At 47.2% G+C, this 27562-nt stretch overlaps 1 protein-coding gene across 3 annotated transcripts in view; it reads right to left on the bottom strand.

The window, feature by feature from the left end:
* The window catches only part of MAP2K4 (mitogen-activated protein kinase kinase 4), a 90267-nt gene that overhangs the window by 15818 nt on the left and 46887 nt on the right, over window positions 1-27562 (bottom strand). For all 3 annotated transcript variants that reach the window (XM_037409216.1, XM_037409225.1, XM_037409235.1), the window contains 5 exons: window positions 22245-22419; window positions 12401-12520; window positions 2661-2780; window positions 942-993; window positions 400-527 (listed from right to left, as the gene is read on the bottom strand). In XM_037409216.1, the coding sequence (XP_037265113.1) occupies window positions 400-527; window positions 942-993; window positions 2661-2780; window positions 12401-12520; window positions 22245-22419 (595 nt within the window). The remainder of the gene's footprint in view (window positions 1-399; window positions 528-941; window positions 994-2660; window positions 2781-12400; window positions 12521-22244; window positions 22420-27562) is intronic.

Here is a 27562-nt window from a genome sequence, read left to right as displayed (position 1 = left end):
TGCCGCTCTCCAGAACCACATTCTCCTGGAGTTAAGTTATTGTACACTTTGGAATTAAAGTGGTTTGCAAAAATCACTGTAATTCTGCTCTGCGCTAACTCCTGCGACATAATCTTACTGTAGCAAATGGATTTCTTGCAGACCAAGAAAACCCCGCAGCCAGGCAGTGCTGCCTGCCCCCGTGTGCTGTTTGGTTTGGAGTGTGAGCGGGCGCCGCTGGAAGGCACAGCGAAGCTCCCCGCTCTGGTGCTGCAGCACTGGCGGCAGCAGAGGAACCCAGCTAAAAAAAACAGGGAATTTGGTCACTTTGCCACAGCCTGGGTATCTTTGCTGACGCTGGCAGCGGTAGCGCTCAACCCAGAGCTCGGTTTCATCCTCACACCAGCTCATCCTACTCACCGCCATGTATGGCCGGCACCCTGCATCCCGCGTTTTGGCAATGGAGTCCACAAGCTGTCCGCTAATGCCAAAGTCACAGAGTTTAATATTTCCATTTCTGTCCAGAAGAATATTGGAAGGTTTGATGTCTGCAAGGGAAAGAAATTTAAACCAGTAAGTCACGGCTAGAGGTTTCAATTTCAAGAACAGCAGCTGCAGAGAATCGACACCGGCAGCGTCGCACAATTGCCATCGCCCTGCGGCATGGGGGGCACTCCGCACTCGCCGCCCCTGAGGATCCTGACCAGGAGCAAGAGGAGATGGAGCCAGCCCCAAAGATGCCACGTGCCCAGAGGAAGACACCCGATGAGCCTGAAATCATGCTTTTATGGAAAAGCACGGACGGAAGGGGATAACAAAACAGCCACGGGAGACACACTTGTGCAAAACCTGTACTCACACTCGCGGTAGTAGGCATGCTAATTACAGTTCAACTTGAAGCAAAGGCCGCTTAAAATTCTTGCAATTATTTTTGTAGGCAAGAAGAAAAGACGCGAACTCACCTCTGTGAATGATTTTCAAGTTTTCTTTTAAGTGGTTTAGTGCTTTCACAGTCTAGGAAATAAAAACAGATTAAAAATAAGCAAATGTCACAAGATTCCTGTGATTATTAAACTTCTGGAGCTCCAAGAATGGGGGGAGGGGGTGGAATTTAATATGTTGAGGTATCAGTGCTGTAATATGCCATGCAATACAAGCATTTTTCTCCCCATCTTTCCTGCAAACAGGTGATACAAGAGAGGCCACATGCTTAAGTAAACACAAACCACTTGTTGTAACCTGGAAAGGTCACACTCTGGGAGAGAGGAGCCAAGGCATGAAGTCAAGAGATTTCTGATGTTAATTATCTTGAGTATAAACTTATTTCAAGCCCTATGCTGTACTTTTTCAGTAGGTAAAAACTGTTCCCGTTCCACTGGCTGAGAGGCAACAGCGTGGGGAGCAGCAGAGGCTGCTCTGACTTAACTGTTCACCACCAAATGGAAGAAACACTTAGGAAGCCCGATTTCACAGGACGATTTTAAAAAAAACAAACTGAAAGTTCACCATTTTAATTCATTTTGCTTCTGCTGAAAAGATCATCAAAACCTATGTCCAAAAGCCTGCCTGGAAGAAGATGGCAAGAGAGGGATGGTGTTGCGCTACCAGGCTCTCTGAAGCCGTGCTGCTCTAAGGATGAGGTCTAGCACTGAGGAGCAGCTCCCAGAGACTGGTCCCTCCTGCCAGCCCAACGCCACGTTCAGGTGTTCAGGCAATTAAAAGCTCTGGCAGGCTCTGGGGCAGCTGGAGTGCTGCCTCCTCGCTGCCCACCTGGCTCCTCCCATGCAGGTTTCTGCTCTGGCAGCAGAAGCTACCACGGTGGAATGAGACTGGATGGCCTCCTTGGACCTAAGCTTCAGCCAGAGAAACCCCGCTGGGCTTAGTCACTGAACGTTGGATTAAATCCCAGCTGGCCCTGCCAGAAGCTTCTGTACCCACCCTCAGGCAGGTGAAGCAGAAGCTCACAGCTCAAGTCGGGGTAAAAGAGCTCTGATGTGAAAGGAAGGGTGGCTGGCGGAGCACACTGAGCTGTGAGCTGCAGCACGTACCCCCCTGCACATGATGGGGCTTCCAGGGCAGTGCACAGGTAGACCTTCTGGACCTAGATGCCCTCAAGGTCTAAGATACTCAGGGCCAGTACTCTCATAGTAGAGTTATTAAATGCCATTTTCATTTGTTTTCTAGAAAAAGATAGACAGAAATGAACCCCAGACCACAGACACCAGACCCTTACTCTCAAACAGTTTGGTGGGGTTCACGTGTCCTGGCTGTAAATGCCCAATCCTTTGGTTCCTATACAAAGAGAAGAAAGGGAGACAGCTCCTCTATTTTAGGCACCTTCTTTGGGATGAGATGACCGGTGCCCAGCTGCCACTGATGCCACCAGCAGTGCACATGAAGCCATCCCTGCGGAGGGGGCCAGTGCCTACAGACAGAGCAGGAAGATGGTCCTGGGGTCTCTAATGAACTGATTACAGACACAAGGACCTTCTCTTCCATCACGCAATGCGCTGTGGAAAAGTCAGAGTACGCTCACGGATCATTAAAAGTGCGGTGCAATACAAGAGCGGCAGTTCTGCTGCACACATACCAACCAGTTTTCTCACACCTGAGTGAAAGAGATCTGAATTTTTCACATTAGCTTCAAAAACACACACAAAAAGGTTTAACAAAATACTCACAGCTAAAGTGATTTTGCCTAGAATTTCTTCTGGAATAACATCATCTAATACACTATATACATATTTGTAAAACTTATCAAACGAGGTAGACATGAGCTCCATACAGATCCAACAGTCACCCTGGAAAGAGAAGAATCTGTGTTAATGTCAAGATAAAAATGAGAAACACAAATCCAGAGAGCATAAAGAGATCCCCTGAATACAATACAATACATTAACAGCAACAGGCATTTGAAAGGAAGGATAAACTTCATCTTGATTAATTTTAGCAATGGAAGACTCTCCCCTACAGACACCTCTCCCCTACTCCATTCACCAGCAGAGGATCTTGCTGACCGGCCTGGACCTGTATTACATTTATACACATTAACCTGTATGAATCAAAGTCCCAACAACTGTCTGGCTCTCCAGAAGGCTGCAGGCAGAATGAAACACCAGCATGCACAGGCTAAAAAAAATTCCATCAGTTTATGACTACCCTGCAGAGGACAGAAGGCATTTCACACAACATTTGGGGACATAATCTAAGCCAGAGAAAATGAAAATAAGCCCATGTATGTGGGGAGTTTCATTGACTTGCATCATTTAAATAACACAAAAAACTGTAAAACATACCAGTATCTCTGTTAAACCAAGCTAAGCTTAATTTCCATAGGAGAATAGCGTGTCTTTTTATCAAACTCTCTCCTGAGTTCTGCCAAACAACTCCCTCACAACGGATTCACTGGGGATGAGAAATGGAACCCCACAATATAGAAGGACATCATCTTTTGCTTTAGCATGTATCTACCGTATGGGGATGGACAGCTTAGCCATGGATTGATCTTGGTTATTTCAACCTTTCTGAACATTTTAGCTCCAGTTGAGGATGACAGAAGGCTTTGTGTGAGCCATTTCTGTAGACTCTCATGCACTTCAGGCAACTCTTAATTGCTACAAATATTAACACACTAGAACTAGACCTGTCCTCACCAGAAAGGATATGCTCATACCTGTCTTCTATAGGCTCTATCACAGTGAGTGTTAAAACCACTTCAGCTGTCCAAAGCTACGTGCAGAATGGAGCTATTAGTCTGGTGGTCCCATCCTGGCTAAACACCACCTAAAACACCCGTGTGAGGAGCAGCAGCTCATGCAGGTTGTGCTGCCCTGGGCTGGCTGGCTGGTTATGACTTAGCTGCATGCTCCTGTGATGTAAGGAGCAACAGAGGAGAAACTTCAAGTAATCATCCTACAGAAGGTAGATTTTTCCCAACAAGATAAAACACAAAGCGACCAAACTCTATGTTAATAACACGGAAATAGAATTAGGAAAAAACACCTAGGGTACGGACATGCTGGAGGCATGGCAAAGCCCCGTGCTCCCATCCTGCACAGCCAAGTCACTTCTGTTTGAAGCAGCCTCCCGGTACTCATGAGGGTCAGGAGCAATTCTCAAGTTATATTTAGCTGATGGAAAAGCTTGCAGAGCCACAGGCTTTAAGGCCAAAAAGGGCCTTCCTGCCACTCGGAACGACCTCCTGTGAAACGCGAGCCAAGGAACTGCACCCCAACATGCCTCCAGTCCAATCGCTTAGTTTAGCAGGAACAGAAGTGCCCAGCAAAGGTGTTGTCAAACATGCTGGTATCAGCAGAGGCTGCGGTACCACCCAGCTTGCTCTTGGGCTGCTCACACACATGCAAGGCTGCTTTCGGCAGTACAGACAGCAAACTGCCAGAAGCATCCCACATGCCACCAGTGAGTGATACAGGTACTGCTGCTGCTGCTGCAGGGACAGCGCATCCATCGCTGCCTCCTGCTAAAGGAGGGATGCTGCCTCCACGAGGAGAGCCTCTTCCTTCTGACAGGAGGGGATCTGCTTTCCCAGGAAGAGCTGAGCCACTGGTGGGCTGGCTGGGGAAGAACACCGTGGTCTCAGTGCCACAAGCAGCCCCATTTCACACTGCTCGTTTAGCACCAAGCTTTTTACATCAGCACAAGGCAGAGCAGGAGCTCATGTCATCCACCCACGGGAAATGGCTGCTACAAGCCTAAGCCCAGAAAACACACATTTCACCCAAAATAAAGCAGAAAGGACTGATTGAAAAGGTGCTGTGCCAGACACAGAAGCAGAGACACCACAGTGAAAGAGGCAAGTGCAGCACAGGGGGAGAAGAGCACGACTGGCATTTCGGAAGACATGGAGAAAGGTGAGCTTAGACTGCTGAAGAACAAAAGATTGGCTATGGATGAATTTGGCAGAAGACCTGTTCAGATTTAAAGTGTAGAAATGAAACTGGGCAACGCAAGCAGAAAGTTCCCCTTTTCAGCACTGGCAACAAATGCAAAGTGCAGCTGAGGCACTTCCACATTATCGAGAGTGTCTTAGAGAAGGCAATGTGGATCGAGTGCTAGTGACGTGCAATCAAGTGAAACTGAAACCATACCAGACCCTTACAAGCAATCCATAGTGAAAACAAACATGGACTTGTTCTACTGGCTGCAGGATCATTCAAAACATTGCTTCTGTTTTGACCAGCTTTATAGAAAAGATTGGTACTGCGCTATATTCCCATGTTACTGTCCTTAGACTGCAGGGGACTGGATTTGTTCAAGAATGCGAGAATATTAGTGACCACCCGCAGCCTTGTATTTATGTCCATTTGCAGCAATACCATGTCTTCAGTCACCCAGGTTACAATGCTGGTATTTGTAGAGCAAAAGCAAACTGAAGGGAAACAACAGGCAACCTTATTAGAGCCATTATCATAACAAAACCATCACAATATGCAGTGTGCATCTGCGGAGCAGGGATGTGTGTTACCAAAAACTCAAACAAGTAGAATAAATTTTTATCCAATGTTAATTTAAGCATAAAAAAACTGTAAATGATCAAAAACACCAAAGGAAAGACTTTGTTTACTTGGTTTCTTGAAGTATACCCCATATAAAAATCCTGGATGTGGGTATTTATTGATCTGGTAACATAAAATCTACCTGATCAACATGAATTCATGTCAGCAAGATCAATGAAAAAAGCTGACAGACCTTTTCAGTTATGCAGCTTTATTAAGGCTGGTGGAAAGACCCAAAACTACAGGTTTTTAAATCTTTCTGGGACTTGAAAGGACTTATCTATTAGCAAAGCTGATAAATTTTACTGAGAACCAAAAGGAAGACTGGCAGGGATGACTGGGCACCAGTCACCCATGCCCTTTTCTGGTCAAATACAAAAAACTGCTGATGTGCATGGCAAACTGAATTGGGAGGACAAAACTGTCTTAAAGTTGCTCTTCAATTTATGCTCTTAGGTTGATTTCTGATCATAAAATGACAAAAAAAGCATTTTCATTTTCTCTTCCTGTTAGAGCCATTCTCCCAAAGAATGTGTTTTAGTCCTTATTGGGTATTGAATTATCAGATGCTCGTGCACACCTTGTAGGCATTCCAAAAAATGTCCAGGAATACCCTGCGCATTTAACTCAAAATATCGCTGTCCATCTCCAGGACATACACAGAAACAGCTGAAGCAGCAACTGGGATGCCTCCACTGCTCTGTGCCGAGTCCCAAGTTCCCGGTAAACAACCGAGCATGTCACGAAGATGCCACCCAGCTGGGGCCACCGAGTTGAACATGAGCCAGCAACATGCCCTTGCTGCAAAGACGGCTACCAGCACCCTGGGCTGCATCAGGCAAAGCACTGCCAGCAGGGCAAGGAGGAGATCCTTCCTGGTGAGCCCACACCTGGAATGCTGGGTCCAGTTCTGGGCTCCCCAGTACAAGAGAGGCATCATACTGGAGAGACTCTACTAAAGGGCCACTAAGATGACTGAGGGACTGGAGGAAAGGCTGAGTGAGCTGGGACTGTCGAGGCTGGAGAAGAGCAGGCTCAGGGGGATCCCAGCAATGTATATAAATACCTGATGGGAGGGCACATAGAGGACAACGCCAGGCTCTTGTCAGTGGTGCCCAGTGACAGGACCACAGGCAATGGGCACAAACTGACACACAGGACATTCCCTCTGAATGTCAGGGCACTGGCACAGGTTGCCCAGGGAGGCTGTGGGGTCTGCACACCCAAATGTTCAAAAGCTACTTGGATATGGTCCTGGGCAAGTGGCCTCAGCTGGCCCTGCTTGAGCATGGGAGTTGGAGAAGGTGACTTCCAGAGGTCCCTTCCAACATCCACCATTCCGTGTCTCTGTGGAATCTAGTACTTCTAACACTGAAGGCTTACTACACGAGTGCACTGCAGGGAGCGGCCAACTTTTTGTGCAAGCTGCAGCTGCGCTAGTGAGAGAGAACAAAGAATGTCATCACCCTCACATACCCTTGTGTGGCGCAAGATACTTGTCCTATGGACTGGGGACTGATCGTGGGGACAGATGCCTTAAGTAATGCTAGCACAGCCAAGGAGTTCCACAGGAACAGGGTGCTGTGTGTTAACAGCAAAGACAGCAAACACCTTGTGTCAACTGACCAAGGATACAGCCACAATCCACACCACCAGCAGCTCCGTGCTGCTGACACATCCGTACTAGCTCTTCTCTCCTACAAGCAGAAGCTCCCCACGGGCTAATTTATCTGGCTTCCCGGGCATGTTTTGCAACCGGCAATGAATTTTTCATTGAATAAACTTTATCAACTATTGAGCTTCTTGTTTTAAACTTGGCTTGGCTACACTCGCACTGTGTAGGAGTCACTGCTGAGATCCCAAGTCAGACAAGGCTTTTTTCCTCTCTCCCTCTGGAGAAGAACAGGAACAGGAACAGTTGCTTTGAAAGAGCAATTAGTGTGGTCACAATAACAAATGAAACATTCCCAGCCTTACAGGTACTGTCTCAAACTAGATTAGCTGTAAAGCTTCCAGCAGACATGCAAGAATAGAAGCTTATTTTTTTTCTCAGACCTAAAAACCTTCTGAACAGCAACACTCGGGGTAAAAGTCTCAGGGCTGCCCAGCGCCATCCCATGGCTCAGCCAACACTCCTCTCGCTAGAAGAAAGGGACTCAAGTGAAATCTTTGCAGAACCCCTAGCAAGCATCTTTTTTACCTCCCCCACCTAGCACGTACTGCTTTGAGAGGAAACCAACAGACACAAGTGACCGGCTCCTCTTCAGTACAGCATCTCTGACTGATGGGGGAAGCTGTGTACACCTGCAGCAGCCGGGCCCTCACTGGTGCAGCATGGAGAAACCAGTTCGCCTCGTGGGGCCAGTGTGAACCTCATGAAGTTCAACAAGGCCAAGTGAAAGATCCTGCACCTGGATCAAGGCACTCATCAGTATAAATAAGGACTGGGGGATGAAGGGATTAAAAGCAGCCCTGAGGAGAAGGACATTGGGATATTGGTGGATGAAGAACTGGACATGAGCTGGTAACGTGCGCTTGCAGGCCAGGCAGCCAACCCCATCTGGGGCTGCATGAAAGAAAAAGCGTGGCCAGCAGGTCAAGGGAGGTAAATCTCCCCCTCTGCTCTGCTCTGGTGAGACCCCACCTGGAGCCCTGCATCAGCTCTAGGGCCCCCAGCACAAGAAGGACATGGACCTGCTGGAGCGGGTGCAGAGGACGGATGCCAAAACAATCAGAGGGATGGAACACCTCTCCTGTGAGGACAGGCTGAGAGAGCCGGGGTTGCTCAGCCCGAAGGAGAGAAGGCTCCAAGGAGACTTTACTGCAGCCTTTCAGTACTTAAAGGGGGCTCATACGAAAGATGGGGACAGACTTTTTACCAGAACCTGTAGTGACAGGACAATGGGTAATGGCTTTAAACCGAAAGAATGTAGATCTTCGCTTGGACATAAAAAAGACACCTCTTACAAGACGCTGAGACACTGGAACAGGCTGTGTAGGCCATTTGCAGACACCCCATCCCTGGCAGTGTTCGAGGTCTGGCTGGATGGGGCTTTGGGCAGTCTGACCCAGTGAAAGACGCCCCTGCTTATGGCAGCCAGGGGACTGGACTCGACAATCTTCAAAGGTTCCTTCCAACCCATTCTACAATTCAATGATTTTATAACTCAACGGCCACCAAATCCCTTCTATAGCCAGCGTAACCAGGAGCACAGCCAGTGGTGTAACTGTCCCTTCTGCACTTTCCTCCAGGCCTTTCTCCTTCTGATTCTCTTCATTCTCCAGCCTTTACTAAATGCAACTTTCTTCTCTGTTTTGTTAAGTCAGGCTGTGGACACGAAAACCATGTTAACTGCCAAACATTACCATGTCAGTGCTCAGGGATTCTTTCTGTTACTGAAAAAACAATGTTTGGGGTTTTTTCTGCCTAGGATAGATAAGAGAACCAAGTAATAGGGCAATCCCCTCAACAGCTGCACTAGAAGGATGAAGGATGCCGTACATCATGGAGAGGTGCAACACAGCGGCATGAAGGCCACAGCACCACCAACAACAGCAGCAGCAAGCAGAGCACTGACCCGTGGAGGACCTGACCAGCACATGCACTATCTGGCATCACTGCATTGAAGCCTCTAACTCCATGCAAAGGCTGAAACACTGTCTTCTACCTTTTCAGCTTTGTTTCTGCTTCATTAAAGAGGTAATTTCATCTCATCTAATGAGTGCCGATAAACTCAAGCAAAGTCCCACACTCGGCTATCAACCTGTAGGTTTTGCATTCTTGCACGTTACATTACATACACAGACATATATAATAACAGAAGAATGGCCCATATGGTTGAAGAACAACATGTGTTAAGATGCTGCCCACTGAGGGAGAAGCAGGAGCAGTTCCAGAGAAGAATTTCGCTATCAGAAAATGCTTGCTGAACAAGTGAGACTGAATACATATAGGGAGAAGTATTTGTGTAATATTTGGGGATGGTGCAGCGTTGACCTGGATTGTTCACGATTTGGAAACAGATCTGCTAAGTGGGGGGTGGGGAGGAGACAGGTTCAAATGTACTGGTGAAACTATTTTCCCTTTCTGTGCTTCTCTGCTGTCATAGTTTCCTAGCATTACAAGATGTAATTAATATTAGAACATGTAGTTAATATGACAACACAGAAAACCTTATCCAAGCATACCAGATCACCCTGTATACCTCTGAGGTACTTGACTTGGAACATCACCTTGGCAGCAAGGGACCTAGGAGTGGGGAAGGTTGCTTTCACCTCAGAAGCAAGTACCATGGATGCTGAGGGTGGGAGGAAGGGAATTCAAGGGGCCAACACGATATAACCCAGAGTGACCTCACTGAAACCTTTCCCAGACGGGTACGGAAGGAGCCCTGCTTGGCTGCAGAAGGACAGGATTTTGGACATGACAAAATAGCGCAGCAGAAGCCAGGCTGACATTTGGGTGCTGATCAAAGTAGGTTTTTGTACTATTTATGTATTTATACTTACATCCTCGGATGTGCCTAGAGCTGCAGAGGGGTTACAGGCTTGAACAGCTCTGAACATGTTGCTCATCAGCATCTGGCAAGACACTGCCTTGCCCAGAGACTTTTCTTCACACCGGTTGACAGCCTTATCATTTGTATTTCAGCAAAGCTGGAAAATTTCAGCCAAAGCTGAGGCTCCACACTTGGAAGGAGCTTGTACTGTGTGAACATGGACAATGCCTCCTGGCCCAAAATGGTTTTGTGTTTAAACAGATAAGAATAAGCAGAGCATGGGGAAAAGGAGGATTATTATCCTTATTTTAGAGACTGAGATTTAAAGCCAGGGGAGTGACCTGGCAAAACCACAGAGGCAGACCCTCTAGAAGCAGGAACTGAATATTTTGTCCCAGTTTGGGGCTTTAACTACAACATTGACCTTATTTCTCTAACAGTTCCTGGGTAAAGCCCCAAAAGACTGCACAGGCTGCTATGCCTGATAATATGCAAAGACAAGTAGCTGCCAGTAGGTCTCTATTTTCCTTCTTCCCTTGAGCAGATTTACTGGATTTGTGCTGAAATAGTGGAAAACAGGCAAGGCTACATGTCTAGCACCCTACACTGTGTCAGCTTCAACACCAAAGCAATTAGAAGAGGAAGAATAATCCACACCTGTGGGAGAGCTGCAGGAGCGACTGTTCTCTGGAGAAGGAGATGCAGCAGTCAGGTTTTGACATCCATCTTCTCCAAAACTCTTTTCTTGCAAATGGACCAAATGCTTGCAACCTAGTGCTGCTCAACAGCACTGTATTCCTCTTCTGTCTGTACTGAACAGACTCAGCTCAGCCTAGTGACTGTCTGTGGGCTCCAACCACTGTGTAAGACTGTCCGGGCTGCATGCAGGAGGCCAGCTTCCCAGCTGTTTTTACCGGTCATTCAAGGTTAGATAGGAATGGAAGTGCCCGAGTAAAGCACAAGGAGATAGAGGGATACCTTCTGCGGCCCTGCAGCATAATACCTACCTTAAATTACAGTGAGTGGACGCTAAAACAGTCATAAACATGCAGTGATTAACACCATATTCCTGGCCACGAACAGCTGAAGTATGTCAGGATTAACAGCGGTCAGCTGACATAGCTTTCAACGCTCTTAATTCTGTTTTCACTTGGGAAGCACTCATGGAAGCATCATGCTGAAGAACCCACTCCACAGCACACGCTACCTGTGTGCGTAAAAGGACAGAAAATTCCAGCCCCTAGGCGAGCTATAGCAGGTACTGCTCCTTTCAAGAACAGTCATGCAGGTTTGGTCTCTCCCAAAACGACAGAGCAGAACCTGAAAATGCCAAGACTGGCAGGAAAGATGATCACAGGTCTGGAAGGGGTTCCATGTATGACACAGGCTGGCAGTTTTCAGGCTGGGTAACACACAACAGAGGGGGAATAAGGCACTGTCCATAAAATCCTAAGTGGCCTGGAGAGGATGGATAAATATCAACTGTTTACTGCCTCCTCAAATACAAAAACTAGGGGAAGCAATAGAGGCACCACTCAAAAAACCAGCAGGGTGAAAATTCAAAATTAGTCAAGGTGATTTGCCTTCAAATGAGGGCTGGACAACCAAGGCAAATGCCTCTCAGGGAGCACCATGGATGCAAAAAACATACATGTATTCAGGAAACTGAATACTTTAATGGAAAAGAAATCCAGTAAGAATCACTGAGCACAAAGATGCCACATCTAGCTCACAAGACACCCAGCTGCACACAACTGAAGGCTACGGCGAAGTATCACACATGCTTCTGCAAGCAGACCGCATGGGCCGTTGCCAGACACAGAACAACCCACTGGGAGTTTTGATTTGACCCAGCACAGTTGCCCTTGTTTGTTTACATATCTGCAGGTAGAAACCGCTTCAAGAGAGGTGCGTGTCAATTGGGAGCCTCTGACACAGCCCTGGTACATACATACATACATCAGATAACCTTGTAGGGAGCTGGGACTACTATCACAGCAGCCACCTCCGTGACAAGGACACAGGTCCTCCACATGGTCACATCTGACAGTCACTGGCATGAACCACATTTGTGTCCAAGTGCCATGCTGCAGAGCTGCGCCCAGCCTGGCAGCACGCACTCTGTCTGGGGGAGCCAGGGACCAGAGCTCATCACAGAGAAGAAATGCAGGAAAGAAGGAGACTGAAACATGCAGAGGGACATAACAACGAATGGGAATAGCATGTGTGTGCTCAGCAGCACCCACTTGTCTGCGTCTCCTAGTTAAGTACCCTTGATTAAAAGTGGAGAGCTAAGAAACCTAACATAAATTGACTTTCTCCTCCTTACTGCAAGTTGGAAACTGCAAAGGAAAAAAAGGTAAAAAACAAACTCTGCTATAAATGAAGCAAGTTTGGAGTGCCCACCTCTCTGAAGAGTGCGCCATAAAACTGAACAATATACGGGCAGTCACTGCTTCTCATTACTACATCAAGGTCCATCAGAAGCTGCTTCTGTTCTTTTTCATCCACTGTCGACCGAATTCTCTGAAAGAGGAAGAGTGGCAGAGACTTTATCACTTACATGCCATTACTGTATCCTCAGACCCACTTCTGCAGAAACATGCCAGGGACCCCAAACCCAAGGCTGAGCAGGCAATCCCCAAGGCATGCTCAAACACACTCTAAGAGAATTAACCTGGATTCTCAAACAAGAAATATAACTGAAAACCCCTAAAGCCATTTAATTCAGACTATAAAATCCCCATTCCTCTCATGAGCATCAACATTTTCAGACTAAATGTTAGATTGAAATTAAAGAGCAGAAGTTTCATTGAAAACTACATAACCAACATATTCAGACTTTCGTTTCAAAACAAATTCCCACACAATTCTTAGCCATGTTGGACAGGGATCGAAGGCTCTTTTGAAATGTAACCAAGGAACGTTATGTTTAAAATTTTGAAGACAAGCACAAAAGACAAAAAGGTTCCTTCCACCATGGCTGGCATGGTGAAAAGGGACCATCACATAACCAAGGGAAGACATTGCTCTGGTAGTGCTAGTGGTGGCCAACAGTCGCGTGAGCTCTTCTCATTAAACTAACAATTCTTTACCTCATACTGGTCTAGGGAACATTAGCATTGTGTAAAAGACTATATATATATACACACACATATACACACTATGTGTATATAATAATATATATACACACACTATACTTTATATATAGACTACATATAAAGAAAAGTCTCATTTGGGCTTGAAAGAACAATGCAAGTTTGAAAATTGAAAACTACACATTCAAACATGAAGCTTGTTAAATGAGGGATGGAGAAGACCATCCACAGTTTTTCACGTGATTTTACAGACATATTTAACAACTCGCACTAATTAATGGATTCCCTGAATCACAGGTAAGGAAATCGTGGTCCTGAAGGGGTGACTCATGTTGAAAAATCATTAAAAAAAAAAAAAAAAAAAAAAAAACACAAGAAAAAAAAATAATTTGGCAAGAAGTCCAAAGCAACAGAGGTAGCCTGGACCCTTCTTGAGGAGAAAAACTATTTGGCTATCCAAAAACTTATTCAAGGTTGTGGGAAAAATCTGCTAGATACGAGTACTCACTCCCACTGCCACTACTGCCCTGTGAACTGGTGGCATCAAGACCACACACATCGGCAAGCACAAGGCTAAGTATCTGAAGGTACTTCCAAGGTTGGCCATTCATACAGCACCATGAGAAACAGTGCTCGATTATGGACCTTAAGACTATTTTGTGATGACCCACACAGAATGAGGGCAGTATCAACACTATAATTTTCCTTACCTTTAGTGTATCCTGATATTTTGGTATTTCACCACTCATTCTTAAGTTCTAGTAGCTCTAGTTTGGCCTAGACCAGTAACTGTCATGTTCAAATTGCCCTTTTCCCTCCCAGTGAATTCTAGAGTGCTCAGCAAAGCTGGCAAGAGACTTGCCCAGCACAACCCCAATCTGTCACACCCACACCCTGCGATGCCACTGGGAGGATGGGATTTTGTAGTTACAAACAGAACAAGAAGATTGGCTCAACGGACTAGTCATGAAACTGAAACACTTCACCTCTAGGTCACTGGTTCAAGTCTGTTCCACAGTTCAGACATACCACTGAAGAAAGCCTGATGAGTCTGATTATTTCTTTGCCTTGCATCTACACCACGTAAAACTCTGCAACCCCTGCTGAGATACCAAAGGCTGAGCAGATTAACTGTCTCCCTTCTAGATGGCACAGCACCAGCACTGCGTGAAAGGGTAATGCCACTGCTCTGACCTCGACAGAAGACAATGGATGCCCAAGCCACCATGGTGGGACCTATGAGGAACTGTTTCAGTCTCTCATTGAGATGCTACGACTGCTCTGAAAAGTTCACCTCTTTGGTGAGGAGCAATACCAAAAGGAGCTTTTCTACACACTGTAACTCGCATCTCCCTTCTGTGCCAACTCTGTGTCTGTCTCCAAGAAGCCTCTTGCCTGGTCATCCAGGCATCTTCCCAGCCCCATTCTGCATTCCTCTTGCACGTGCATAATCCTGTCACAGCCATCCCTGCAGCATGCTCCTCAAACTCCACAACCTCCCCTGGAAGGATCTCCTCCCACCTCTGACATCCCCCTCCTCTGCTGTTACTACTCTAACTCTGGAAAGCATCTAATACATGCTATGGAGGAGGCAATTTTAATTGCAGCACAAAACAACACTGAACTCAAAAGACTCCTCCTTTTCCCAAACACCATCTCCCCAGGGAGAAATGGAAAAGGCACACAGAAGACCCAGAGGGTGGGCAGTGGGTCAGCTATAAGGCAGAGCATCCAGGCAGACACGGGAGCCAAAGGACACCGTGAGAAGCCAGCACCACGTCCCCAACAAACACTGCTTCAGGGAGCAAAGTTAAGGACATGATGCAGGACTGGGAGGTCTCATACAAAAGTGCTGGAGACCAGAGACTGGCAAATTCAAGAGGAGGGTAAGCTGTCGGGGCAGCATGCCACACAGCGCTGGGCTGGGGTCAGCCCAGGCTGGAAAAGATGGCTTTGCTTAGCTGGTGCACTAGGGAGTCTGCTGCAGGCCAGTGGTCCCAATTCACCACCTAAGGAACCAGTGTTCACCAGCAAAACAAGAACAAAACAGCAAAAGGTGACTTGAAGTAAACAGCAGCCACCATCCAAACAGCACACGCGCCATCATGGCAACCTGCTACCTAAGTCCAAGGCAGAATGCAAGACACTGCAGCAGCTACCACAGACAGACTCCCCAAAGAACACGGGAGGTGGCAGGGAAGGAAGACACAAGGTGAGGCAACAGCCTGAAGACACCATTTAAGACAGGGATGAACAGTTCTGACAGCTTCAGTTCTCAGACCTTCCCGCCTGGTCGCTCTACTGCATGCAGGCACTGACATGGCCAAACTAGCCACATATATAAAAAGTGGCGTTTGTAGTAGAGCTTGTGGAAAGTTTCTTTGTTAATGGTTCCTTGTTGGCCTCAAACTTAAAACTGCATCAAATCCTCCAGGAGGAAATTCTCCAGCCCTTTTAATACAAACAGAGGTTAGGACAAAGCCTCCTGATAGCAGGAAGAAGAGCTCCGAAAGCTGTGCCCTGGGCAGCATCAACAGCAAAGGGACAGCCTATGCTGCGGACCAGACCACGCTCAAACCTAAAACCAGACAGATGCCAGAAACCAGACCCAAAACAGAAGAGACATCACCCAGCCCCAACACACACACAAAAAGATTCAGCTGCAGCGGGTAGCGACCAGTCCAAAAAAGAAAAGGAAAGAAAAGAAAAAAAACCCTGTAAACACCAAACTGAACACCAACCCCTTGGGCTACAAGACCAGGCGGAGCCATCCTGCGCACAGGGCTGGCAGCCCCCGGCAGGCAGCGCAGCGGGGCTCGGCAGTGCCACGGTGGCCTGGTGCTCCCAGGGGATGGCAGAGACCCAGGGCACCCAACTGCAGGAGAAAGAGGGTTGGCCCACTTGCTGTTGAGGACAAGAATATTTATCTACCCATCTGAAACACATTTACTGCCGACACAAGTATGTCAGTCTTCCACTGGTCACAGCTAGTTTCCTACCTGCAATAACAAGGTTCTCGTTCTCTCCCACCATTTCCTTCTCGCCCTTATTCACTCCCTTCCCAACGTACTTACTACCAGCAGGACTGGCTTCCCCAACTCTCAGTCAGCTACCCTAATGGATGAGCAAAACAGAAAACTCTCCTCAATAAACCATAAGGAGTCAACTTGGGAGAGGGTACCTAATTGTGCGAACAGCGGATATGATGATTTGCCATGAAGCCAACTTGCAAAAAGCCCCAAGGCTTCTCTCCAGAAGTCATATGAGAAATCCAAAGGACAGAGAAACTGCCCCCTTGACTGAGCTTAGTGTCAGTTTGGTGGGGTTTTATGAGCTATGAGGCATCCAGGTAAGGATGGAGAGATTATGGAGGTAGAAATAAATGTAAAATTTTCTGTTCTCAGGAGTATCTGATACTAGCAACCTATTTCAGCTGTGAGACTGCCATCAGAGAAATCCTGTGAAAGCCAAAGACATGAACATCTGTTTTAAAGCTATGGATGAGAGAGTAAGCACCGACTACGAGGCAAAATGATGGAAAAGAAGCACTGTGCTCTGAACAAGAAATGGCTCCACAGCTTCCTGGCTTCTCCAGGAAGAACAGGGATCCGACACAGACACCTCACAGGCTCGACGCCCTGCTGAACTTTCTGTATCTCTGTGCAGTGCCTCAGCCAGCTTCTCTGGTTACCCAACTGATCTTGAAATTGTTTCTGATTTTCTTAGGACAAGTTTAGAGCAGAAGAAGAGGAGGACCACCTGTAGTCTGGACAAAAATATTACCAGACTGAAGAGAAAACAAGAAACCAGCAACAATACCTGAGGACATTGGCTGGAACCGGAAACTAGACCAGGCAACACTGCAGAGCAGGACTACATCAGCTAGGCTGTTATACAGTAGGTATCAGAAGATACAGAAAATTCTGGTACATGGCTGAAAATCACTAAATCTTTTGGGGAGGGGGAAAACCAAACATGACGACTGTGGACAAAAATGCCCTCTGCTGGATTACTCTTCTGGCTATAACTATTTCTGACAGAAAATTAATACAATTAAAAGAAGATTGTACGGGGCCACAACAAGAAGCTGAACGGTCAACCAAAGCACAAACCACTCCAGTCATCTCTGGATGGTGTATTTTTCAGCCAGCTGAATCATCAAAAAAGAAATGGGCAGCTTCTGCTAATACTGAACCCCAAACGCTGAAGGCACTCGCTGCTGCAGGGCAGAAAGCCCCAGGGCTAGCAGAGCCGAAGGGGAGAGGAGTGGGAGGCAGGGGGCTCCTGCCAGCCGCCAGCAGGCTGAGGACATCACTGCCGTGCTTGGGGTCCTGACCCGCACAGGTACCACCTAACAGATTAAAGGCTGGCTATTTTAAATATTCACTTATTTATCTTGTGAACTCTTCAAACAAGCAGCTTTCCTAGCCTTCAAGAGGCCTTTGTAAGTACCCTGGCTAATAAAACCCACACCAGGTCTTACAACACAGTATTTAAGTCAAAAGCAGAGCGTTCTGCTCCAACAGGGAGAACACTCCCCAGCTTTCATTCCAGTTTGGGCTCTTTTTCATTTATGTATTTTTACATCAGTCTGGAAAAAAATATGCCAAAGATCTTTTAAAACACTTTTTTTTGTGTGTGTGAGCTATCACCAGTGCCAGGGAAAAACCTCAGGACAGAAAGAAACCCCCCAGTTGCTGGGTGAGCTTCCCAAGAAAACCTTTTCACCAAAATAAAGTGGGGCTTCTCTACGGTTGCTTTGATGTGCCAAAGGCAGTCCTGTTCCTCGGATTTGTGGTGTCCTCCACAAGATGCACAACCCCCTTGAGCAGCTGGGATAACACCACATGGTGATGCTGGAGGGCAAATACTAAAGGGGGCTGGAGAACTGCACTTACTCTGAAGCCTCCAGGATGAAAGCAGGAGTGATGGCACTGGAGCACATCCTGAGAAGGGATCAGGGCTCTCTGCCAAGTGAAGCAGCCCAGGAGATTATTCACAAGTCACTTATGAACTGCCACAGACCAAGTGAAAACAGACTAAAGAGAAAATGAGAAACCAGAAGCAAAGTCGAAGGCCCCTGGGTAGAACTGGAAGCTGAACCAGGCAGCATTGCAGGGAGCTGGTGGTGCTGCAGGCAAATGCCAGCCAGGGCAGGTACTTCTTCAAGGAAGAAGAGCCCAGAAGAGAAACCTGCCAAGGAGGTGAGGAGTTAACGTACGAACTGGCCTTGCAATTGTGAATTTGCAGAGACAGAGCTGGCACTGGACAAAATTGGGCTGTTCTCTTTCCCACCTGGAAGAGTGTTGACCTCATATGCCAATAAATCCTCAAGAAAATGAACAGGGGTTTTTTTCTTCAGTGAGAGGAAGAGCACAACGCCAGCTGACCCAGAGCAAATGGATTTCACATCTCTAGGAGGACCTAAGAGAGGAAGGGACCACATGAATAAGAGGACTGTCTTTTATAAAGATTCTGGAAACGCAATACAACATTTTCGAGGGGCAAAAATAAGAAAGGTCTGAATACAAATCCTCCAAGTTGGATTCCTCTTTCCTATTTCCTCCCCCCCTCCTCCTGTTGGCTCTAGGAAGAGGGCCTCTATGGCAGAAAGGGTAAGGGATGCAAAAAAGCCTGGGGGCCTGTCAGTCCTTCCCGCTGGAGCAGCTAGGTACCCTCGCTGCAGCTGCCAGGATCCATACGCTGCCTGGTAAGGTCAAAACACATCAAAAGGAAAAATGAAAGAAAACAGTGCCTCCACCGGCAGATCAAAAGTAATTTCCATGATATTTCAGCACTCAGGAATTATTTTCCTGCAGTGGTAAGAAATATAGGCAGGAAGCAAACAGGCTGTGCTTGGGCAGCTCGGGGGGTCCCAGGGCAGCAGGTGTGGGTGGGCTCCGCAGCAGCGGTGCCACATGTGCCAAGGGGGGAGAAAGCAGAAGGCTAAGCAAAACCATGCTTCAAGGAACCAAAGACTGCTCCCTGTGCAAAGGCATGACAAGCTAGAAGAAGCCAGAGGAAGGAGCTCAGAACAGGATTTGAGGGGATGCAGGCTGCGTAGGCTGAGAGGTGAGCAGTATGAACGCCCAGAGGCACCAGGCTGCTTTAGCACAGCAGGTGCTGCCATCAGCCACAGAAAGACTCCAGCACGGGGGGAAAGAGCAACATTTCACATTGCATGCTTATAGAACAAGAAGGATTTGAATCTGTCCACAGCAGAAGGGGCTGACAAGCCACAAGGGGTGCAGCCTGGTCAGGGCAGCTGAAAACAGGACTTGGCCCTTCCAGGAGTAGGGTAGGAAGATACCTGACTGCGCTGGAAATTTGCAGCCGTGGTAGTAGAAATCTGGGTAGTGGTGGTGAAGGATGGAGGAGCAGCTGGGGGAGGCCCCCATACCAATTTTCTCTGCATCTAATTAGCAGCTTCTGGAGCCATTGCTAGTGAAACACAACTTTTTAGAACAGACGACAACTTTTGGCTTGCCGTCACCATAAAGCTATTTCCTACTGCTGAATGTCCTTCCAAGGATGATTTGTCTGCTGCACCAATGCTGCTCTTAGGGAAGCACAGGAGAGGGACAGCAGCACCACCAAATAACCAGAGACACGGGCTTTGCAATCCAGCCAGCTGCAGGGCAGCACTCCTGATGCCCGCACAAAGCATGGTGCCGCGCCAAGGAGCTGCAAGCAGGTGTCACTGAGATTGTAGCCAAGGCCTCAAATCGCTAGTCTGGCACGTTTTCTTCTCAAACCACCATTCCCCTTCTCAGCCTTCTCTTCCAGAAGGGCATTATGTTGAAGGAGAAGAAAACAAGTTGGAGTTCCTGCCTGTAGAGCAAGGAGAGACCACGGAGAGGAGCTGTTCTCCCTGAAGGCAGGCAGGGAGCTGGGGCTTCAGAAGCCATCAGGACACCACAGGGAGGTGGGAGACAGAGCAGAAGGCGGACAGTCCCAAACACAGATGGCCTGTAGGGCAGACTTAGAGCAGGAGCAGGGAGATTAATGTGCAACCTCAGCAACCAAAAGCAACAGCAATCTAGCAAAGAAAAGGCTGAGTAGTTTGGGATGAACTATTCACTAGACCAAGACCAACCCTGTCCTGAAACCTCATCTCCAATAACCACACCATCCAATCTGTGGAACAGCTGCTGCTGCCTCAGAGACCTCACTTACTGTTCCACCCACAGGTCTGTCTTTGCTTGGTTTACTGTTTGATCCCCACTGGGAAAAACAGAACAGTCCCTTACACTCACATTTTAGAAATTATGTGGTTGCCCAGACACTCCAACCTTCCTCCTGGAGGCCCAGCCATGCCTGCCCCAGGGGAGTGGGTTCAGAGAAAAGAAGGTGGCACCATTCCAGCCCACAGTTTTGATATTTCAAAGTTTAGACACTGTAAACCTAACAGGGTTTGTTTGTTTAAAAGCGAGCCCCCAAGCCCAGCACCCCCCTGAGGCTCAGACCACCTCTCCTCCTTTGGGAAAGCCAGTTCAACATGCTGTGCAGCGTCACCTCCAACCCTGTGCTTCAAGAACACAGCACTGCTGCCTTCTGCCTCTCGGATGGGAGCTGTACCTGCACCACGGACCCTTCACACTGACAGGGTTATCACCCTACAACACTACCAGCCCTTGTGCAAACGCAGTCTGGGACAACAAAATTTCTGTGCCAGCAGACACATCTCCTTCTCAATAATGTTAGCTAATCCAACAAAGCACTCTTCCCAGCACAGCTTTACCCACTGCAGGGCTTCGGGAAAAAAGCCACTCAGCCAGAGGTATGCCTTTTTCTCACCTGTGGTTATCATCATCACAGTAGCAAAGCTAGAGCTGCCCAGGTGACACCCCTTGGGTTTGAGGAGCTGGGAGTCACATCACAGCACTACCTCAGCAATTTTCAACCTGTCATCTGCAAACTCCATCTAAAAGTTCCACCAAAGGCAACTGAGAGAAACAAGTCTTTAGCTACGGGCAGTCTCTAGCTCCACTGGAGACTTTTAGGGATTCAAAACCAGGCTGAAACACCACTGCATGGTGATCCAAAACACTCAGACCTGGCCAGCGACGCCACCTCTGTGAGAAAGTCAATATTTAGTGAAGAAAACCAAAGGACGGTGGTTACTCCAGTAACCTGACACACTACGGACAAGTAAATTATAGTCACAGCAGCTAGAGTCAGGGCTGAGGCACATCTGCCTGGCACGTGAGAACAGCAGGAGTGAACGTTTCCAGATCAGATCAGGGAATATTTCAAAGAAGACAGAGATTTGGAAAAGGAGCAAGACTGTTACATAGCTCACTGCTATGCTTTCATGGGAGCTATGGGAGCACTTACAGTTGATATCACCAAGTTAAAAGACTGACGTAGTTTGCTGCCAGCCCACAGCAAGCACAGAAAAGGGGGGGGAGAGAGAGAGAATGGCTGCCGCCCACCTCAACAGACAAGCAGCTCCTCAAAGATGCCCAGGCAGCAGCACTGCTGTGGCAAGACAAAGATTACTCCACATTGCCCAGCTGGGAAATGAGGTTGCATACTGTATCTGGTTTTCTAGTGAGTCTTTGGGTAGTATAAGGTAGAAAATGGACAGTCCAGAAGACTGCTACGCTTTCCACCTCCACAGCAGGTCCAGCATGGCAAGCACAAAGCAAAAGATGCTCCATTACACATCAGCCAGAGCAAAACACTCCCTAAAAGATGTCTGCTCCATTCCAGCTCCTCCTGGTGAGGCTATACCATGGCACATGCTTACATAAAAAGCAAATTTTAAGTCACTACCTTATTTCACAGAAGACACCGAGAAGCCTCAGAAGATACCAACTTGCGCCTACCACCAGCCTAGGCTGTATCTGAACCAGTGACCCAGAGGTGAAAGGCCCATGCCCCGTTATCGGTCTCCAGAGACATGTGATCCCCTCAAAACAGTAGGTTCCTGACAGGCATTTTCAAAAGGGCACAAGCAGTTATGAGAGCTTCACAAATCACTTGACAATATGCCCATTATACAATGTATTTTCAGCAAATAGCAGCCTTTACACTGGAAATAAATAGAAAAGAGCAGTAGATGGGTGCTAGATGGAAGAACATTAATTCTCCATCACATTTCATCCCTAATGGACTGAAGTACAAATGTAAGTATGGGCATCACCTACTTTAACTGCCATAATTTGCCCACTTGGTTTGTGGACCATTTTGTTGACAGAACCATAAGCGCCTCGTCCAATTTCTCCAAGGTCTTTCAAGTCCTCTGCTGTAAAATCCCAATGTTGTTCAGGGGAAATCTTCAATTTTCCTGATGATTCAATGCTGTGTGTTCTCAGTCTCTCTCTGTCAAAAATATTGGGAAGCAATTTTTCCACATTTTAAATAGTCTGTAAATTTCTCTTTTCAGCACTTGATTAAACATTAGAAGAGAGGGGTTCACAAAGGCTACAGCAACAATCTGACTCCACGAAGGATTTTGGTTGGGGTGGGGGGTGCAGGGGTAAGGGAAAATGTTAAATCAAAAATGACATACACTTGCCCACAGCTTCAATTAAGGATAAGTTTCTCCAGCTGCGGCTTAAAATTCAATGTGTCTCATATAGTAGAGTCATTCTAATCACTCATTCACACAGTTCTTTCTGCTTTGTACAAAATACATCAGGCCTCAAACAGGATCTGGTATCATGCAGAACCAAGAGCCTGAAGAGCACTCCCCAGCCCCATCTCCCCAAAGCTTCTGCTGCTCTACACCACCACGCTCCCAGCAGCTGTCTGCCTTCTAGCTGGGCTTCTATGCAACACGGGGAAGCTCTTCTGTGGGAATCAAGGGGACTTTAGAAAGAGTTTGCTCTTAATGGAAAACTGCAACTTAAAAAAACCCAAACGTTTTAGGTCATCATTTAATTTATATTAAAAAAAATAAAATAAAGATCCAGTAATTTATATTTATAAAAACCAAGTTGTTGTGACATAAGAAAACAAAACCTGCCTGTTCAAGTGTGTCTTTGCTAAACACCTAAATTAACATTCTCAGGCAAACACTGTCCCTACTAAAACCACCAGGACCTGTCCAGGTAAGGAGCAGACCAATGCTCAAAATTTGTAGGACAGAAGAATTCAACAGTTGCTTTAAGGTACCCCTAGTTACTCATTCAAATGCAGCAATGCCATCACTGAATTAGTAGGAAATGCACAAGTATTTTCAACACTTTTCATCTTCAAATGCCATGCAAATTTTCAGGTTTTCTTTAATTAATTAGCTGGTTCACACTTCTTGGGTCATAAAGTAAGCCAAAAGCTTGAATTTCCCACTTTCAAGTAGCATTAACAGCATTAAAGACAGTTCCCACTGCAGGGCACACCCATCTCACGCAGACATGAAAGCACACAGGTTCTTCTGACCACCCTGTGCATGAGGGAGATTCTGTCAAACTCATCCCAGGGACTCCAAGCACTTCTCTTGGGGATTTGATTAAGCCACCGCTTGCTCACCCAGGGTCCAGCCCAACGAGCAGAACATACATGAAATATTCTACCAAATACATACAGCTTGTTGAGTTTATCAGCCAGAGGAATAAACACATGATGGCCAATTCCACACTGATAAATGCAGTCGTTTGTCCAGCAGCAGCTGCCAACGCTACCCAGCTGGATGTGATGGAGGACCCATCACAACCTCCACTGGGTTTTATTTGGAACTTGGGTTTTGCGAGGGCAATGAGGTTACGTCCAAAGGTCAACTGACTGGAGGAGCTACGGTTCAAACGGCTTAATCTGTGGCACTTTGGTTCAGTGCTTCCCAGGCTTCAAGCAGCTGCATGTCCCGCAGCCATGAGCCAGCTGCTGCAAGCCTGGCTGAGCAGCTCCTCTCACCACTGGGCTGCAATGCCCTGGTCCCCCCTGCTCTCCAGCCTGCCCAGCCTGAGGCTCTCACTCTGCTGCTCCCTGCAGCAGGCTCTCCACTGCCCTTAGGAACAATTCGGGAAACCTACCACTAGTGCTACAATACAGCACAGATGTGACGGACACAGCAGCCCGCGCAGCAGAGGTCACACCCCTTCGTTAGCACTAATAGCATATCTTTGAGCTTCTGTACATAATAAAACACTGTATTGAGTAGGGTTCTCCATGGAATTTGCTTACTAAAAAGCAAAGAATGAAAATAAGGCAGTAAAATGACCAAAAGAAAAAAACAAACCCAAACCAAAAAACAAACAAAACGGAGGGAAAAAAAAGAAAAGAAACATGATCTCCAGACTTGCCAGCTGTCTTGCAGGCAGCTTATGTTGGAAGCTGCATGAATTAGTTACTATCTAACTGCTCAATCATCCTATTTTGTCACTGCCATAAAAATAGTTCTTCTTTCGAAGGAAGAAGGTAGGTGAGAAGCTTGGTGCCAAGGAAGCACCAGCAAACAGGCGTTTCCTGCCTGCCTCCTGCCAGCTGGTGGGCAGGAAGAAGCATGACCATTGAGAACTACATCTTGTTCAAAAAGGCATGGGAAAAAAGGCAGAGGTGCTACCAGGAGGGTGAAATGTAAGGTTTGATTTTCTGAGCAAACCCTTTCTGTCTCTGGTTTCAAAACAACATTTCACATTGAAGTTCTCAGAGTTAAAAAATTTAAATGCTGATGTGATTTGTTCAGATAAGGCAGTCAAACCCAGCTCCACTCTTCCCTCTGCCTGTTTCTTTTCCCAGGAAACTTTGCTTTTCTTACCCTACGTCAGAAGATAAAGCAAATTTGAATTCATTATGTCCTTGTTACACAAGAAGCCTGTTTCTCCCCAGCTGTAGCATGAAAGCAGATCTGTGCCATTGTTCCCGCAGCTGCAGGATGGGTGGTTCGAGCAGCCGGGAGGAAGATGTGAGCTAGGAAATACCCGGCCGCCGGTCTGCACCAAGTGCCCTGCGCAGCTGGACTCGGGCGCAGAGCAGCGGAGCCCCAGGGGTTTGGATTGAGATGTGCTGTCACCATCCACCCACAAAACCTCACGTGCTGCAGCTTAATTTGGCTTAATTTCCATTATGTATTTATGATGCCATCTGCCTTGTATTGCAATCACAGTTCCTACTTATCTTTTTTCAAATACCCAGGGAAACGGCCATATACACAAATGACAAGTTTGACAGTGTGACAGACATTTTAATATAGGTTTTGCTTGTTCAGCTGATTTGTCACGTGTAAACAACGCAGTTTTCCTTTCAGCAGCATGGTCTATCTTAAGAGTCAGTAACTGGAATGCAATGATGACTTTCAGCATCAAAAATCTACATTTTATATTAGGATTTTTCCAGTGTAAGTCAAAATGACAAGGGATTTCCATGCCAAGAAAGCAGCTCAAAAACCTCAAATCTAGAACATAGACACTTTGCACTGAGATAAAATGGGCATTTTCTGATGTAAAACCGAGGGAGGCAATAAGAAGAAATAAATCATCAGTGCACTACACCTATTACTAGATTTGCACTGCTGCAGATACACGAGGACTTAAATCCACAGGGCAGACATGCCCCCAAGCATACAAAGTGCCTGCATAAACCCTGCGCTGCGCTGGACACAACGGCCTGCTTCAGGACACAGGAGGGTGACCACACAAAGCGGTGCCTGGCGAAGGTGAGAGGTGACCGTGCCCAGCCCTGCGGCTGCACCCGCTGCCACCCCCCTCCCTCCCCCCAGCGCTCGCACAGGCGCGGGCGGGCACCCCGGTTCTACGCCGTGCAACCCACAGCTCCCAAAGGCTAGGGATGCGGGGCAAAATTGGGCACGTAGTCTCCAAATTACCAGCATGTGTAAAATAGATTACTGCAGATTAACAGAAAAAAAATTGCAATAAGCAGCTAGAGGGCTAGATACCCCTCAAACATTCAGAAGAAGCATTTTCAAATGCACCGTAGGGACTATAGCTCCTGACACTTGTGCTGGACTTGAGCCTCCAGCTCCCCACCTGGCTGCTGGGAGGTTTTAAAAGGAAAAAAAAAAAAAAAACCCAAAAAAAACCCCCAACAAACAAAAGAGGCGTAGGCAGCTGCTCCAAGGGCAACAATGTATCACAACTGGCAACAATGTATCACAACTGGCAACAATGTATCGGCAGTGTAGCAATGCTATGTAGCAACAATGTATCAATAATGTAGCAATGACATGCGGGGACAATGTAGAAACAATGTAGCCATAATATGTAGCAACACTGTAGCAACAATGTAGCAATGAGAGAGTTATATAGCAACAATGGGGCAACAATGGGGCAACAATGGGGCAAGGCTGTAGGGTGTCTGGCGCAGGGGTTACTGTGGGGTCCCAGCAGTCACCCGAGGGCTCCCGGCACCAGCCAGCCCACAGCCCCCGCTGGTCGCCCCCTCCCACCCGGCGCAGGGCTCAGACCCACGCGGGCTGGGGCTGCCCACTGCCAGCCCGGTGACCAAGCCCCTGCCACAGCCACAGGCCCAGGTTCTTCTCCTGGGAAGAACCATGAAGAGCACTGGGAAGATCTCGGACAGGCTGTGTTAGTTCCCCTCGCCCTGCTGTTAGCACCAAACTGCAGGGAGGCCAAAACTTTTTAAAACAAGCGCTTCCTTGGCACAAAAACCAAAAAAGGAAGACTAGGGAGAGAGCAGAGAAAAGTTGGTGGATTTTTTTTAAGCAAAAATGAAAGTTATCAGACATGAAGCAAGGCCAGAAAGATGCTGTAGTAGCTACCTAACTCCTCTTTTCTTTAGTTCGGTAGGAGTTCTGCAGGACTCAGCCCCAGGCTGAGGTATCTGACATGACAATTGACATGAACCAACCAGCTCTGCAGAGTCAAAGACCCCAGCGAAGCAGCTGCGCTCCACCGGCCTGCGTAGTGCTGCTGGATTCTTCTAGGAAGTCTCTCATTAAGGCTCCTTTTTACACCACGTTAATAAGAACATATTCTACTTCTCCACAAGTTTGGTAAAACGCTGCTCAGCACAATGGGACTTTAGAAACTGATTTGTGGTCAATCAGCCAAAGGAATGCTAAAATGTAAATCCTAACAAAAAAGCTTCCATGCAAACCGCAGGGGTTTAATAACACTGTGCACGGCTCTACGTTCAGAGTAAAAACACAGCTTGTGGCTCTGGCTAACATGTTTCTACCAAGTCTGTCAAACAGCTTAGAGAGGCTGCAATGCTTCTGTCTCGTTGCCTGTGTTACTCATAAAACAGTTTTCAGACCCTGCAGGCTACCACTAATGAAGTAGCAACCCTACTTTAAATTTCACTGGAGAAAGTCTCCAAAAGAAATGTTCCACTTTTTTTCCTAGAGGGCTGCAAATGGTGGGGCCCTCACAAATCATTCGGATTCTCATGAGAATAAGAATAATACATCCAATAAGGGGATGGGCAACAGCGCCCTTGCAAGAGGGGCAGCACTACATCAGTTTTGCTCTGACCTATGTAAGTTGTCCTGAGGCTTAGTTACATTTAATAACAAATTCCTACGCATGAATAAGAGATACAGAAAACG

The sequence above is a fragment of the Falco rusticolus genome, chromosome 1 (assembly GCF_015220075.1).
Source record: "Falco rusticolus isolate bFalRus1 chromosome 1, bFalRus1.pri, whole genome shotgun sequence".
Classification (NCBI taxonomy): Eukaryota; Metazoa; Chordata; class Aves; order Falconiformes; family Falconidae; genus Falco; species Falco rusticolus.
This window is presented reverse-complemented; position numbering and strand designations above follow the sequence as displayed.